The following is a 14,017-nucleotide window of genomic DNA, read 5'->3' as shown; positions in this document are numbered from 1 at the left end:
CTGAATTTCAGCAGTTTTCTTAAAACTCTACCTCTAAGGAACACTTTTTAGACTGGTGTCTGTTTGGTGGAACCTAGAAAATGATTAACTACTTTAATTCTTTCATTAAATACTTTAATTCCTTCCTAAAAACACCTTTTTTTTTTTTTTTTTTGAGATGGAGTCTTGCTCTGCCACCCAGTCTGGAGCGCAGTGGTGCAATCTTGGTTCACTGCAACCTCTGCCTCCTAGGTTCAAGCAATTCTCCTGCCTCAGCCTCCCGAGTAGCTTGGATTACACGCCTGGCTAATTTTTGTATTTTTAGTAGAGACGGGGTTTCAAATGTCGACCAGGCTGGTCTCGAACTCCTGACCTCAGGTGATCTGCCTGCCTCAGCCTCCCAAAGTGCTGGGATTACAGGCCTGAGCCACCGCGTGCCTGGCCTGTAAAAACCCTTTTTTGCAAAAAGGAAAGAAAAGGTCAAACTGCTGCTAAAGATAGCAAAATTTATTTCAAAGAGAGTTCATTCATTTTCTGGGTGGAGTACTTCAGGGCAGAAAAAAATAAATCAGAAACACACACACACACACACACACACACACACACACAAAACCACACACCCACACCCATACCCACCTACCCTGGGAAAAGGAGCGAGGGCCTGCGAGAGCAAAGCAAGAGAAACGGAAAGGAAGGACGGAGGGTGGGGCGGCGGGCGGGGGCAGGGGCAGCTGATCAGGGAGGCTCCCCCAGGAAAAAGCCGCTCCCAAGCCACTCTCGACTCCTGGGAATGAGGGGCTCTGGGCGAGCCCGGCCTACACCGAGGCAGCCACTCCACGGCCAATGAGGACTGGCGAGGCGAATGCACACCAAATTAGGAAGGCAGGCACCGCGGGGGCGGGGCGGCACCGGGAGGGGACAGCCTTGCAGGCAGCCAGCTCTTCTGGCCTGGCCCCGCTCCCACCTCCCGATCTGTTAGGGAGCGCAGCCAGAGAGGAGGAGAGTGGGGAGGTGGCAGGGAAGGGCAGGGAGTGTTTGTAAACACGCCGGCTCCACCCTACAGCAGAAACTCAAACTGAGAAGTATCTTGGCAGGCAAAACCTCAAGGGCCTCTGAGGTTTCTAAACACTCAATTGAATTCCACGGTGCTAAGATAAACGGATGTAAACAGAGAGGCTTTTATTGTAACAATGGAAGGCCAAAAAGCCAGACAACCAGTCCCTAACTTACTACTTTCTCCGCACAGAATTCTCCCTAACAAGAATCCGGTCTTTGCACAGGGCGGTTTCAAAGAACAGGACTGGGCGGAAGGAGGGGAATGGGGTGGCCCTCCACCTTCCCGGCTCCCGCAGCAACAGCAGGGCGGGTGCAGGCCCAGGGAGCTGCTCGCACCCTCTGACGGGGACTCGCGGTCACAGGAGGCTGCCACCCAGCTTCTCAGAACAGCTCCAGCCGCAAGAGCTTCAGGTGCTCAGTACACAATTTCTTTACTCCCAGCTATAAAAAACAATGAAATCTTGGCCTGGGCAGCAACGCGATGGAGCTGGAGGCCCTTGTCCCAAGTGAACTAACTCAGAAACAATAGCGCACAGCGCCTGCTCTTGCTTAGGAGCAGTGACTGAACTGTGGGTACCCAGAACAGGAAGATCGAAACAACAAGAAACTGGGACTCCAAAGCGGGGAGGCGGGAGAGGGCGAGGGGTGAAAGATGACCTAAGGGGTACACGGTTCACCCTTTGGGTAATGGGAACCCTAGAAGCGCAATACCCACCATTATGTAATATTCCTATGTCACAAACATGCACGTGTACCCCCGAAGCTAAGATAAAATAAAAATAAACAGTATTTTCCCTGCCGTAATTTAAAACACAGGTGTCACTTATCAACTCCTTCGCAAACCATGACCTCTCTTGTAATACAAAAGCGACTTTACTATGCAAATTTGGATTAACACTGGGAAATCGTTTTATTTTTTTAAGCTCCCTCCCGAAGCAAACCAAAACATTTTTCTTTCAATACGGTGAAACCCCATCTTTACTAAAAATACACAAAAATTAGCCAGGCATGGTGGCGTGTGCCTGTAATCCCACCTCCTCTCGAGGCTGAGACGGGAATTGCTTGAACCAGGGAGGTGGAGGTTGTAGTGAGCCGAGATCACAAGATCACGCCACTGCACTCCAGCCTGGGCAACAGAGCGAGACTGTCTCAAAAAAAAAAGCTTCTGTTTAGCTGGATTACAACCTGCTGATTAATAACCCACTGCCAGGCTAAGGTGGGGGCGCCGGCCTAACCTTTCCTCAGGAGCCCCGGATCGCTGCCTGGTCTGCTTCTCTCTGGACCTGAGGCCTTTGCTGCCCACTCCAAAAGCAGCAGGACCAGCCTCTTCTGGTGTGAGCTTCCACTAGCACGTGAGCTGGTCCTGGCCACCGTTTCTACAGCGCCTTTAAAGTGGTACTAGGTAAAGACTTAAGTACATATACTGTGCTCCACTGCTTTCTTCAGATGCAATTCCCATAACATACAATTCACCATTTATTTATTTACTTAGAAATGGAGTCTCGCTCTGTCACCCAGGCTGGAGTGCAGTCACGTGATCTCAGCTCAATGCAACCTTCACCTCCTGGGTTCAAGCCAGTCTCCTGCCTCAGCCTCCTGAGTAGCTGGGATTACAGGCATGTGGCACCATGCCTGGCTGATTTTTGTATTTTTAGTAGAGACGGGGTTTCACCATGTTGCCTAGGCTGATCTCGAACTCCTGGCTTCAAGTGATCCACCTGCCTTGGCCTCCCACAGCGCTGGGATTACCGGTGTGAGTCACCATGCCCGGCCAGTTCACTCTTTAAAGTGACTTTAAGGATATTCACAAAATTGAATAACCATCACCACTATCTACTTCTAGAACATTTTCTCATAAAGCTGTATGGACTAAATAAAATACTGCATGTGCACTGCTCAGCACAGGGCCAGGCCGGCACACACCAGGCTTTCAGTCACTTAGGATTCACCATCATCATCATCTCAGAGGGTCATGACGTCACAGCACTGGCTCCACAGGTGGGAACCGGGCCCGGGAAGGTGGGGGGCTGAAGTGACCGCACAGAGTCACACAAGCGACCATGCCTAGCCTGAGCCTGGGGCCTCGCCTTTCCGCAGCAACACTGTCCCTGAACTCTCTCTTTCCACGAGAGACACTCCCACCCACTGGCTCTGGAAAAAGGAGGCCGACTCCAAGCAACTCAAATGGAGATGATTCCCACCTTGTAACTTGTGGGAGGCCACTGGTAACTTGTTGGCAAAGCAGGGTAGAGGAGCCGTGCCCCTGATGGCTGCGTTCCAAGAGCAGCCAGTGTGTAATTCTAACCGTGGACCCTGAAAAGGTGCAGGTCACGTACGGGCTGGATGTGTTGGCTCACACCTGTAACCCCAGCACTTTGGGAGGTGGAGGAGGGAGGATCTCTTGAGCCCAGGGGTTCCAGACCAGCCTGGGCAACATAGCAAGACCCTGTCTCTACAAAAGGTAAGAAAATTAACTGGGTGTGGTGGTGCATGCCTGTGGTCCCAGCAACTTGGGAGGCTGAGGTGGGGAGACCGCTTGAGCCCAGGAGTTGGAAGCTGCAGCAAGCTATGATTGCACCACTGCACTCTAGCCTGGACGACAGGTGAGATGCTGTCTCTGAAAAACAAACAAAAGCCCTTTTTACTCCTACAGCTGCAAGAGGAAAAAAAGAAAGAAGCAAGGCAAGGTGCAGCCGGGGTTCAGCAGAGTGCGCAGATCAGCAGGGAGGAACTGACGTGACCGGCCTGGGATTGCCACGGCGCTTGCTCCAACAGACCAGCGTGCCCAGAATGTGCTTCACAGATGTCCCCAAGGGCCCCTGAGCCCCTTTCAGGGTGTATGTGAGGTCAACACCATGTTCACAACAGCCCTAAGATGTGATCTGCTTTTTCCACTGGGGTGACCTTTGCTGGTGACGCACAAACGACGCAGAAACTGCTGGTGCGGAGGAGCCACAGCACCAGCACCAAACCACGCGCAGCCACACATCTTCAGGGCCACAGACGCGCAGTTGGGAGAGAAAAGCCAGCCACGTTTAGAAATGTCCGCAATGAAGAGGTAAATCATTAAAGAATGTATGAACCCTCCAGCCTCAAGTACACGTCTGTTTTTGCATCCCTGTATGACAGGACCAGGGCCAGGGCTGTGTGCCATGCATCCAGGCTGTCGCCTGAGGTTCGTGTGTGACTCAGTCCAGGGCTCACCGGCACTCCCTACACAGAGCTCTGTTTATACTTTTCACTCTGCAACCCCTACTCAGGGGCTCATCATTGTATAACATGCCAGAGATGAGGAAGTTTCAGGACTTTCTTCAAAATCTAGATTAATTTCTAAAAGGTCATAGAGAATTTTCACAAATGAAGCTTAAAGAAACAAAGTTCACCAAATCCTGGTGGACAAATATTACTTTAAAACATTTTCAGCCGGGCGCGGTGGCTCATGCCTGTAATCCCGGCACTTTGGGAGGCTGAGGCGGGTGGATCATTTGAGGTTGGGAGTTCGAGACCAGCATGGCCAACATGGTGAAACCCCGTCTCTACTAAAAATACAAAAAAACTAGCCAGGCGTAGTAGCAGGCATCTGTCATCTCAGCTACTCGGGAGGCTGAGGCAGAAGAATCGCTTTAACCCGGGAGGTGGAGGTTGCAGTGAGCCGAGATTGCGCCACTGCACTCTAGCCTGGGTAACAGAGTGAAACTCCGTCTCAAAACAAACAAAACCATTTTCAGTATCCTTTAAAAAAGCAAACAAATAAAAAACAACAAAAAAACCTGTGCTTGCTTTAACAAGCCCTAATATATAAAACTTCCAGTGGGAAAAGTGATGGTCAGGCAGTGATTCTTCCCTTTGTAAGAGAATTCACAGAGATTTCAGCCGGGTCCGGGATGCACGTACAACACTTTCTGTATTTCCATGCACGTGCAATTTTCCAGAGAGATTTGGAACCCGGTGCTGTGTACGACAGGCACTCTCACATCATCTCCCTCTCTCCTGGGGGCCCAAGCGCAGGCTGAGGGGCTGCTCACCTGATGGTGCCAGTCGGGGAGGGGACGGGGCTGACCATGCTCCGGAGGTCCGGCTCCGGGATGTGGATCTTCAGAGGGGAGATCTGTGGGTACAGCGGCCGAAGCGGGGAGGCCGGGGCCTCTTCTTTGTGGTAGAGCGACGTGAACTGGATCTTGATGGCCGTGCTGGGAAACCGGAAGGTACACCTGCAACGGGAGGAGGAGCGGGTGTGAGGTGCACGAGGAGACTCGAGAAGACGCCAACACCCAGGGAAGGTGCGTGTTCGTGTGTCTAAGTAACCGGACCGTGAACTCTCAAACCTGGGCCCCAGAGAGCAGTTTCGATGCTTTTATCAGGACACTTAGGAACTGAGACTTACGCTTATTTGGACGTCACTTGTCTTTCTATTTTTTTATTTTATTTTTTGAGAGGGAGTCTCGCTCTGTCACCCAGGCTGGAGTGCAATGGCGCAATCTCAGCTTCCTGGGTTCAAGCAATTCTCCTGTCTCAGCCTCCTGAGTAGCTGGGATTACGAGCGCCCGCCACCATGCCCAGCTAATTTTTTTTTTTTTTTTTTTTTTTGAGACGGAGTCTCGCTCTGTCGCCCAGGCTGGAGTGCAGTGGCACAATCTCGGCTCACTGCAAGCTCCGCCTCCCGGGTTCACGCCATTCTCCTGCCTCAGCCTCTCCGAGTAGCTGGGACTACAGGCGCCCACCACCACGCCCGGCTAACTTTTTGTATTTTTAGTAGAGCCGGGGTTTCACCGTGGTCTCGACCTCCTGACCTCGTGATCCGCCCGCCTCGGCCTCCCAAAGTGCTGGGATTACAAGCGTGAGCCACCGCGCCCGGCCTGCTAATTTTTTGCATTTTTTTTTTTTTTTTTTTTTTTGTTTGAGACGGAGTCTCGCTCTGTCACCCAGGCTGGAGTGCAGTGGTGCAATCTCAGCTCACTGCAAGCTCCGCCTCCCGGGTTCACACCATTCTCCTGCCTCAGCCTCCCGAGTAGCTGGGACTACAGGCGCCTGCCACCACACCCGGCTAATTTTTTGTATGTTTAGTAGAGACGGGGTTTCACCGTGTTAGCCAGGATGGTCTCGATCTCCTGACCTCGTGATCTGCCCGCCTGAGCCTCCCAAAGTGCTGGGATTACAGGCGTGAGCCACTGCGCCTGGCCATTTTTTTGCATTTTTAGTAGAGACGGGGTTTCACCACGTTGGCCAGCCTGGTCTCGAACTCCTGACCTCAGGTGATCCGCCTGCCTCAGCCTCCCAAAGTGCTGGGATTACAGGTGAGAGCCACTGTGCCCAGCCGTCAGTTGTCTTTCTACCGTGCGTGAGAACAGAAGAGATATAAATATCCCCAGACAAGTGCCGCTGATGCCATCTCCCACGCAGGCTCCAGACAGACACGGCTACTTCCTGTCTGCTAGGGCAACTGCTGTGGCACCCAAGTGGGATCTGCCGCCTCTCAAAGGACACACTGGAAGACTGAAATAGCATGGCAGCCACCTATGCGGACGTTTTCAAGATGATTCCCTGCCACTGCCTAGAAGATCTGACAGAAGGAGCAATTCCACCCCTGCTCGGGCAGGCGGGAGTCGCAGAGAACGTGCATTATCCACCCAGAGCTTAATGGACCGGCTTCACGATCACTTCTGGACTTAAAACCATGAGCCTCAGTTTTTCTACTAGAGACGACCAAGTGCAAACAAAGCCAGCCGCAAGCGTCAGAGTCAACACCAGTGTGCTTGAACAGTATCCAAGGTTCATCTGGCTTGAAGAAACTGCCACCTTTTACAAAGCTGAGCATTACTTAAACAGCTCACCTTTCAATTTCTAAACTGATGAGGCGGCAACTATCAAGTTGCTAACTGTAGGACTCAGTTAAAAACAAAACAAAACAAAACAAAAACAAAAACAAAAAACAATGTAAAGCAGCAGCCTGCCCACACGGAGATAAGCAACACTGGCCGCCTGCGCAGCTGTTTGGAAAAGGCTCTTGTTTAAAATTGTGGGAGGGGGGTAAGAAAGAATGTACATAAGCCACCGGTGGTAATGCGCTTTTCAGAGTTCCAGAAGGCATTCCGAACAGACAAGGTGACTCAACACTTGAGAGACACTACGGTCTCTTGTAGTGGAACCTGCATGAAGCACCAGGCTGCTGGGTCTATGCCTGTGTTTTTAAATCTGCGGCAATGTTTAAATAGTAAATCTACCTAAAATCCTGCATGGACGTGTGCAAATACTCCTCTTTCATTTGAAAGCCCCTTTGCTCTTCGTCAAAGCGTTTTTGAAAGATGGGACTGAGGAGCAGGTCAGAGGGTGACGAAGGGTGCCTGGCTGTCGGCAGGGGGTCCTATTGCGTCTTCTTCCCAGGGACCCGCTTCAAAGGAAGTGACTCAGCATTACAAATGTGCGGCTCCTCCCATAGCTCCGCTAGCCAGGCTGCCACATGGAAGAGAGAAAACCAGGCACTTAAGCTGGCTCAACTGGGCCAGTCCTGATTCTCCCCGAGATACTGGGCAGAGGAGGCTGGGCCTCCCCAAGGAGGCCGGGCCGCATTGTTCAGCGCCAGGCGCTGTCCGGCCTGTGGGCACCAGGTGTCTATTTCCAAACACAAAAGGGACTCTGAGATTGTTTCCAGGATGAGAAGCTGTCTGGGAGGCACGGCCCAGCGAGTGAATCTTGGGAGATAAGGGTGGGTGGTCGGTCACCCCCGAGGTTCAGAAGGGCAGCCCAAGGCTATTTGAAAATACTCCACAATTTTGTCCTCTTAAGTCGCATTGAGAGGAACGTCTGACGTCCTTTACACTTCCTTCAGTCCAGCCCAATGGAGATTTCCTGCATCGGTATTTTGACTAGAAAGCTCCATCACCCATTTTCTTTTTTCTTTTCTTTTTTTTTGAGATGGAGTCGGAGTCTTGCTGTGTCATCCGGGCTGGAATACAATGGCGCAATCTTGGCTCACTGCAACCTCCGCCTCCTGGGTTCAAGCGATTCTCCTGTCTCAGCCTCCCGAGTAGCTGGGATTACAGGCACGCGCCACCACGCCCGGCTAATTTTTGTATTTTTAGTAGAGATGGGGTTTCACCATGTTGGCCAGGCTGGTCTTGAACTCCTGACCTCAGGTGACCCAACAACCTCAGCTTCCCAAAGTGCTGGGTTTATAGGCATGAGCCACCGTGCCTGGCCACATCACCCATTTTTTTTTTTTTTTTTTTTTTTTCTCTTTTTGAGGCAGAGTTTGGCTCTTATTGCCCAGGGTGGAGTACAATGGTGCAATCTTGGCTCACCGCAACCTCTGCCTCCTGGATTCAAGCAATTCTCCTGCCTCAGCCTCCCGAGTAGCTGGGACTACAGGCATGTGCCACCACGCCCGGCTGATTTTGTATTTTTAGTAGAGACAGGGTTTCTCCATGTTGGTCAGGCTGGTCTGGAACTCCCAACCTCAGGTGATCCTCCTGCCCTGGCCTCCTAAAGTGCTGGGACTCTACAGGCATGAGCCACCACACCCGGCCTTGCATCATCCATTTTCTAAGATGCTCTATGAAGCCCAAGGGCTCTTCAGTCCTGGGGGCTGTTAGCTTTTGTGGGTCCCAGAGCCGACATCCACCCAAGCTGGTGTCTGAGGATGGGCCTGGTGTCCCTGACCTAGGGAAGCAAGGAAAGAGGCTTGGGTCCAGGCAGGGGACCTAAGGTGAACTCCACCTCTGAACGATGGTGCTGAATGAACACAGTGTCCATGTCTGTATCAACACATGCACGCACACGCACACACACACGCATGCACGCACACACGCGCGCCATGTACACACACACATGCACATGAACGCACACATGCATGCATGCACACACGCACATGCACGCACACCCACGCACGCACACGCACACACACACGCACACACACGTACCCGTTCCACCAGCGCTGGACACGATGACAGTCATGATGACAAATGTTTAAAGATAGCTTCTATGGCCCTTGCCATTTGTCTCTTTTCTCCAGTTCCCTCAACCACTGCAAATCAACGAAACAAACCATGTTCTCCTATTTGTCAGAAGGGCACAGTTGAGACCTCTGACTTTCTGTGTCATGAAAGTCCCTATGTTAATGTGGGATTGGATCACGCTGGAGCCACCAAGGCCAAGTAGAAAGAAGATGTGGCTTCTGGCCCATGACTGAGGTGACAAGAAGAAGGGGATCCTGGAGATCGGGGTTTGGATATTCAGACATGAAGAGGTGCTTTTTGGTAAGACATTTGCACAGGCACATGCGCAAACGCACCACACAAGCACGCACGCACGCACAGAAGAGGAGCATGGTCCCCCTCTGGACTGGCATCTGAAAGCCAGGTACAAGCCAGAGCCCATTTGACCTTGGGCTAAATCACTCCCCAACTCCAGCGGGGTGGAAAGGCCTTTCCAGGCTTGACTTCTCCCCTTCAAAGAGCAAATTGTGACAGGAATGAGAGCCGTAAGGTGTGAGGATTTGCAACAAAGGTGAACATCACCAAAAGAGAAAATTGGTTTAGAACCACTCGACCTAACCTCTCTGCGCTTCCGTGATCTTTGCTAATAAAATAGAATGGTTGGAATAGAAGACACCATCTCAAAGGTGCTTTCCAGTTCAAAACCTGATTATAGGCTGGGCACGGAGGCTCATGCATGTAATCCCAGCACTCTGAGTGGCCAACGTGGGCGGATCACCTGAGGTCAGGAGTTCGAGACCAGCCTGGCCAAAAGGTAAAATCCCCCTCTCTACTAAAAATACAAAAAATTAACCAGGCATGGTGGTACACACATGTAGTCCCAGCTACTCAGGAGGCTGAGGCAGGAGAATTGCTTGAACCCAGGAGGCGGCCATGTCAGTGAGCTGAGAACGTGCCATTGCACTCCGGTCTGGGCAACAGAGCAAGACTCTGTCTTAAAAAAAAACAAAAAACAAAAAACTGATTCTAGATGATATGTACATATATATTGAATTTTCAGTAAAACAAAACGATGTTTTATAGGACAGGCAGGGATCTAGGGATCTAATACCATCTATAGATGACAGACAATTTCCTGTTGTAATAGTAGTTTTCCAATTAAAGTTTAACAATAAATATTTTCACAGTATCTGCTGTAACAGTGATTGTCCTGAGGCAGGTGGCCTCGTTACTAGGAGGAGGAGAACATGCTAGGAAGCATGCTACTTGATTTTATTGTATTTATTTTTTGAAACGGAGTCTCACTCTGTCGCTCAGGCTGGAGTGCAGTGGTGCGATCTCGGCTCACTGCAACCTCCACCTCCCGAGTTCAAGGGATTCTCCTGCCTCAGCCTCCTGAGTAGCTGGGATTACAGGAACATTCCACAATGCCCAGCTAAGTTTTGTATTTTTAGTAGAGACGGGGTTTCGTCATGTTGGCCGGGCTGGTCTTGAACTCTTGATCTCAAGTGATCCACCCGCTTCAGCCTCTCAAAGTGCCTGGGATAACAGGTGTGAGCTGCCGCACCCAGCTTGATTTTTAAATAGATGTTTCCCCAGTGTGCTCACGGAGTTTGCCAGTTACATCTCTCCCTGTAATACCTTGAGGGAGGTGCAGGGCTCTAGGTGGAGTTTGAACGAGCATGTTTTGCATCATAAAGGTGCTGCACGGTGGTTTAAACCCAGCCACACACTGCCGGTCTTGATCGGTGGAGATTCTGCTAAGGTCAAGTGTGTCCACAGGGTAGCAATCTCCATCCACCAGCCCAGCGGTGAGGTTCCTACATGAGCAAGTGCCCATCTTTGGAGGAAATCTCTCCAGAACATTCTTGCCCGACTTAGAAAGGAGCTTAGTGGTTGCCTAGGGCTGGAGTGATGGGTGGGACAGGCAGGGGGGATGGAAAATGACTAAGGGCTGCGGGGCTTCTTCCTAGAGTCAGGACAATGTTCCGAGGTTGACTTGGTGGCTGCGCAACTCTGCGAATGCGCTGAAAACCACGGACTGGAACAATGGAAAGGGTTAGTTGTAGGGTATGTGCAGTCGATCTCAGGCAAGCTGTTTTTGGGGAGAATTCTTGCCCGAAAGCTCCCACACTGAGGGTCTACTCCAGCCCTGGGTTTTTCCCAGGTCCACCCAGAAGCTGATGGCTCCTGGAAGTTGGGCCAAACTGGTGACTTGGTTGGAGATGACACTGCCTGGCTCCGCCTCAGACCACAGAGCCCTCTCTACACAGCGAGGTGGCACTGGCCACCGCTCCACCAGTGCTGAGCCCAAGTGACTTGGGACATGTCACATGCCTTCATTCCCATCCCCTCCTTAGGCCATGAATCCTACCACCTGCCCGGCCAAACAGAAAGCTGTCAGGAAAATAAAAATAGCTCACTTAATTCTCGATGATATAAATATAAATACAATTGTCATCATTTCAGACACAGAGAAATAATCAGAGAGGGAAGGAAGAACCCGTGAAAGCTTCCGGAGGCGATTTTTAAACTGAATGTGACAGATCGCTCCTGTCCACCGCTGTCCCCTCGCCCCGTCCCTCCCAGCAGGAGGATGGGTTTACTTTCTGGAGGGGGTGAACCCGAGGCCTGGACACAGCTCTGAGCCTGCCCATCACTCCCCCGGCCGACTGTACTTGGCTCTGGGCCCTCCGTTCTCACAGTGACAATGTGGGGGTGTGCGTGGGGTGTGTGAATTCAAACACGGTAGCAGTTTTAGTGTTTATAAGTTCTTATGTGTTCATAGGGCCTAATTTTTTTTAAATAGGGAGAATGCATTTATTTTTGTAATCAGGCAAATAAGCACATCCTATTTGGAAAAAGAAAAGACAGCGAGATACTTAAGCCATATGCTGAGTCGGTGACACGCAGTGAAAACCGCAGACAACGGTCTGACCAAAGCCGGGTTTTCTTTTTCCTTTTCTTTTATTTAAATTTTTTCGACAGAGTCTTGCTCTGTCACTCAGGCTGGAGGGCAGTGGCTGGATCTCAGCTCACTGCAAACTCCGCCTTCCGGGTTCAAGCAATTCTCCTGCCTCGGCCTCCCGAGTAGCTGGGATTACTGACCACTACCAGCTGGGATTATTACTCACTACCAGGCCTGGCTAGTTTTTGTATTTTTAGTAGAGACGGGGTTTCACCATGTTGGCCAGGCTGGTCTCAAACTCCTGAGCTCAGGTGATCCACCTGCCTTGGCCTCCCAAAGTGCTGGGATTACAGGCGTGAGCTGCTGCGCCCGGCCAGGGTTTCTTTTTGAAGCTGAAGTCTCAGCCTCTGTCTCAGGAAGACCCTGGAGGAAGGTGGCGAGAGACCTCACTGAATTAGGATGGAGCCCCACAGAGGCCCACAGAGGCAGCCAAGCAGAGCCATGGCCACCCACCCTCCCTGGGGCTCAGGTGTGTGTCCTGCCGGGTGGGGGTCCCGGGACCCGGCAGTCCTGAGCACCCCACGGCAGCACAGGCGAGGACGGCACCCTCGGTGTTCACAGCTCCTTCAAAATCCCCCCACCTTCCCTTCGCGGAAGGAACGCTCATCTGGTAGGTGACTGCTTCCCAATCCCGCCATGGGGACCCGCGGTGACTCCCACAGCTTTACTCTGAGGAGGCTAAGGGACCCCTAGATGACTGACACGGCCAAACGGCGGTGGCCCCAGCGATCTGCATTTCTAGCAGACATTCCACTCCCCAGACAACTCTGCCTGGCCCAGGAGAAAGCCACTGCCTGCTGCTCCCGGAGAGGATCCTGAGGATTGGAGAGTAGGCTGCCAAACGACCCCCGCTCCCCACCATGCTGTGTGGCTTAAACAGAAATAAAAAGACCGCATAAAGATGGACTGGACTCTTTAAGACAGCGGACAGAGACACAGCGTTCTGCAACCCTCTGGGGCTGACCTGGGCAGAGCTTGCCCGCAACGAGCAGTTCAAGTTATCTTCCATCTTCTGTCTCTACACTGATTTAAGAAAATGCTTCTGGGAAGTCAAAATGGCTTAATCTGCAGATCTCAAAATGCTGTCCACAGTAATTCCACGTCGTCATTATTCACTGGCCACTTGATTGATACTAAGTACAAGACGCTGGTTTATCTGCACAGACTTTGCGTCCTCTAAGACTGTTCCCCAGGGTCCCCTTCTCCACCTAGGCAGCCTTCCTTGACTCCCTGGCTCACTCTCATGCCCGACTTAGGGGGATTATGTTTTCTTTTCTTTTCTTTTTTTTCCAAAAAGAGATGTGTTCTCACTATGTTGCCCAGGCTGGCCTCAAATTCCTGGCCTCAAGTGATCCTCCTGCCACAGCCTCCCAAAGTGCTAGGAGTATAGGCTTGCACCACCATGCCTAGCTGGGAGCAGGTTCCTGGAGGAGGAGTCCCATCTGCTGCTGGTCTGTTCTCCCCACAGCACCTGGCTCCCACAGGGCAGAGGGTCAGTACACACACAGCACATGCACTTTAGTGCACACGAGTAAGAGTTCATAACCGTGCAGTTCTTTCAGGAATGTGGAGTCTCCCAGAAGGTAAATGCATAGAAACAAGTTTATATGTGAGGTGGAATGAGCTTAATGCTCAACCGCGGCACAGCCGCAGCCGGACAACCCCGAGGACTGAGGGTTAAAATCTGGGTGCTCTTTGGAAATTCCAAAAACCACAGAGAAATGATTAGACTTTTCTGATCCTGGATTAACCTTGAAAGGACAGCAACAATACCGCCTTTGCTGTGTTAGGATCGATGATCCAAAGAATCAGAGAACGTCTGGCAGGCAAGAAAGAGCCGTGTCACATCTCCACTGGAGGCGGGGGGCTGCCAACAGAACTGCGCCAAACAGAAGCTTCTGAACCGGTCCCGGCTGCCATCCAGTGCCAGGGCAATCCCCTGGTTGCTGTCCCGGGGGCCCAGCTGCCTGAGGTCAGTGCCACTAAACATGGCTGGGGGAGGGCCCCTGGAACTGTCTGTGCAGTGATCAATATCTGTCTATACCAATGCCAGTCCAATCGGCAAACACACGCCACCAACTGT

The 14,017-nt window shown here is 51.6% G+C and overlaps 1 protein-coding gene across 1 annotated transcript in view; it reads right to left on the bottom strand.

Moving 5' to 3' along the window:
• The window catches only part of FOXK1 (forkhead box K1), a 61,667-nt gene that overhangs the window by 24,558 nt on the left and 23,092 nt on the right, over positions 1 to 14,017 (bottom strand). Inside the window, exon 2 of the mRNA XM_058442297.1 lies at positions 5,061 to 5,246. Within this exon, the coding sequence (XP_058298280.1) occupies positions 5,061 to 5,246 (186 nt within the window). The remainder of the gene's footprint in view (positions 1 to 5,060; positions 5,247 to 14,017) is intronic.

The sequence above is a fragment of the Hylobates moloch genome, unplaced genomic scaffold, assembly GCF_009828535.3.
Source record: "Hylobates moloch isolate HMO894 unplaced genomic scaffold, HMol_V3 SCAFFOLD_1, whole genome shotgun sequence".
Taxonomy (NCBI): domain Eukaryota; kingdom Metazoa; phylum Chordata; class Mammalia; order Primates; family Hylobatidae; genus Hylobates; species Hylobates moloch.
The sequence above is the reverse complement of the archived record's forward strand: the minus strand, read 5'-3'. Positions and strand labels throughout refer to the sequence as shown.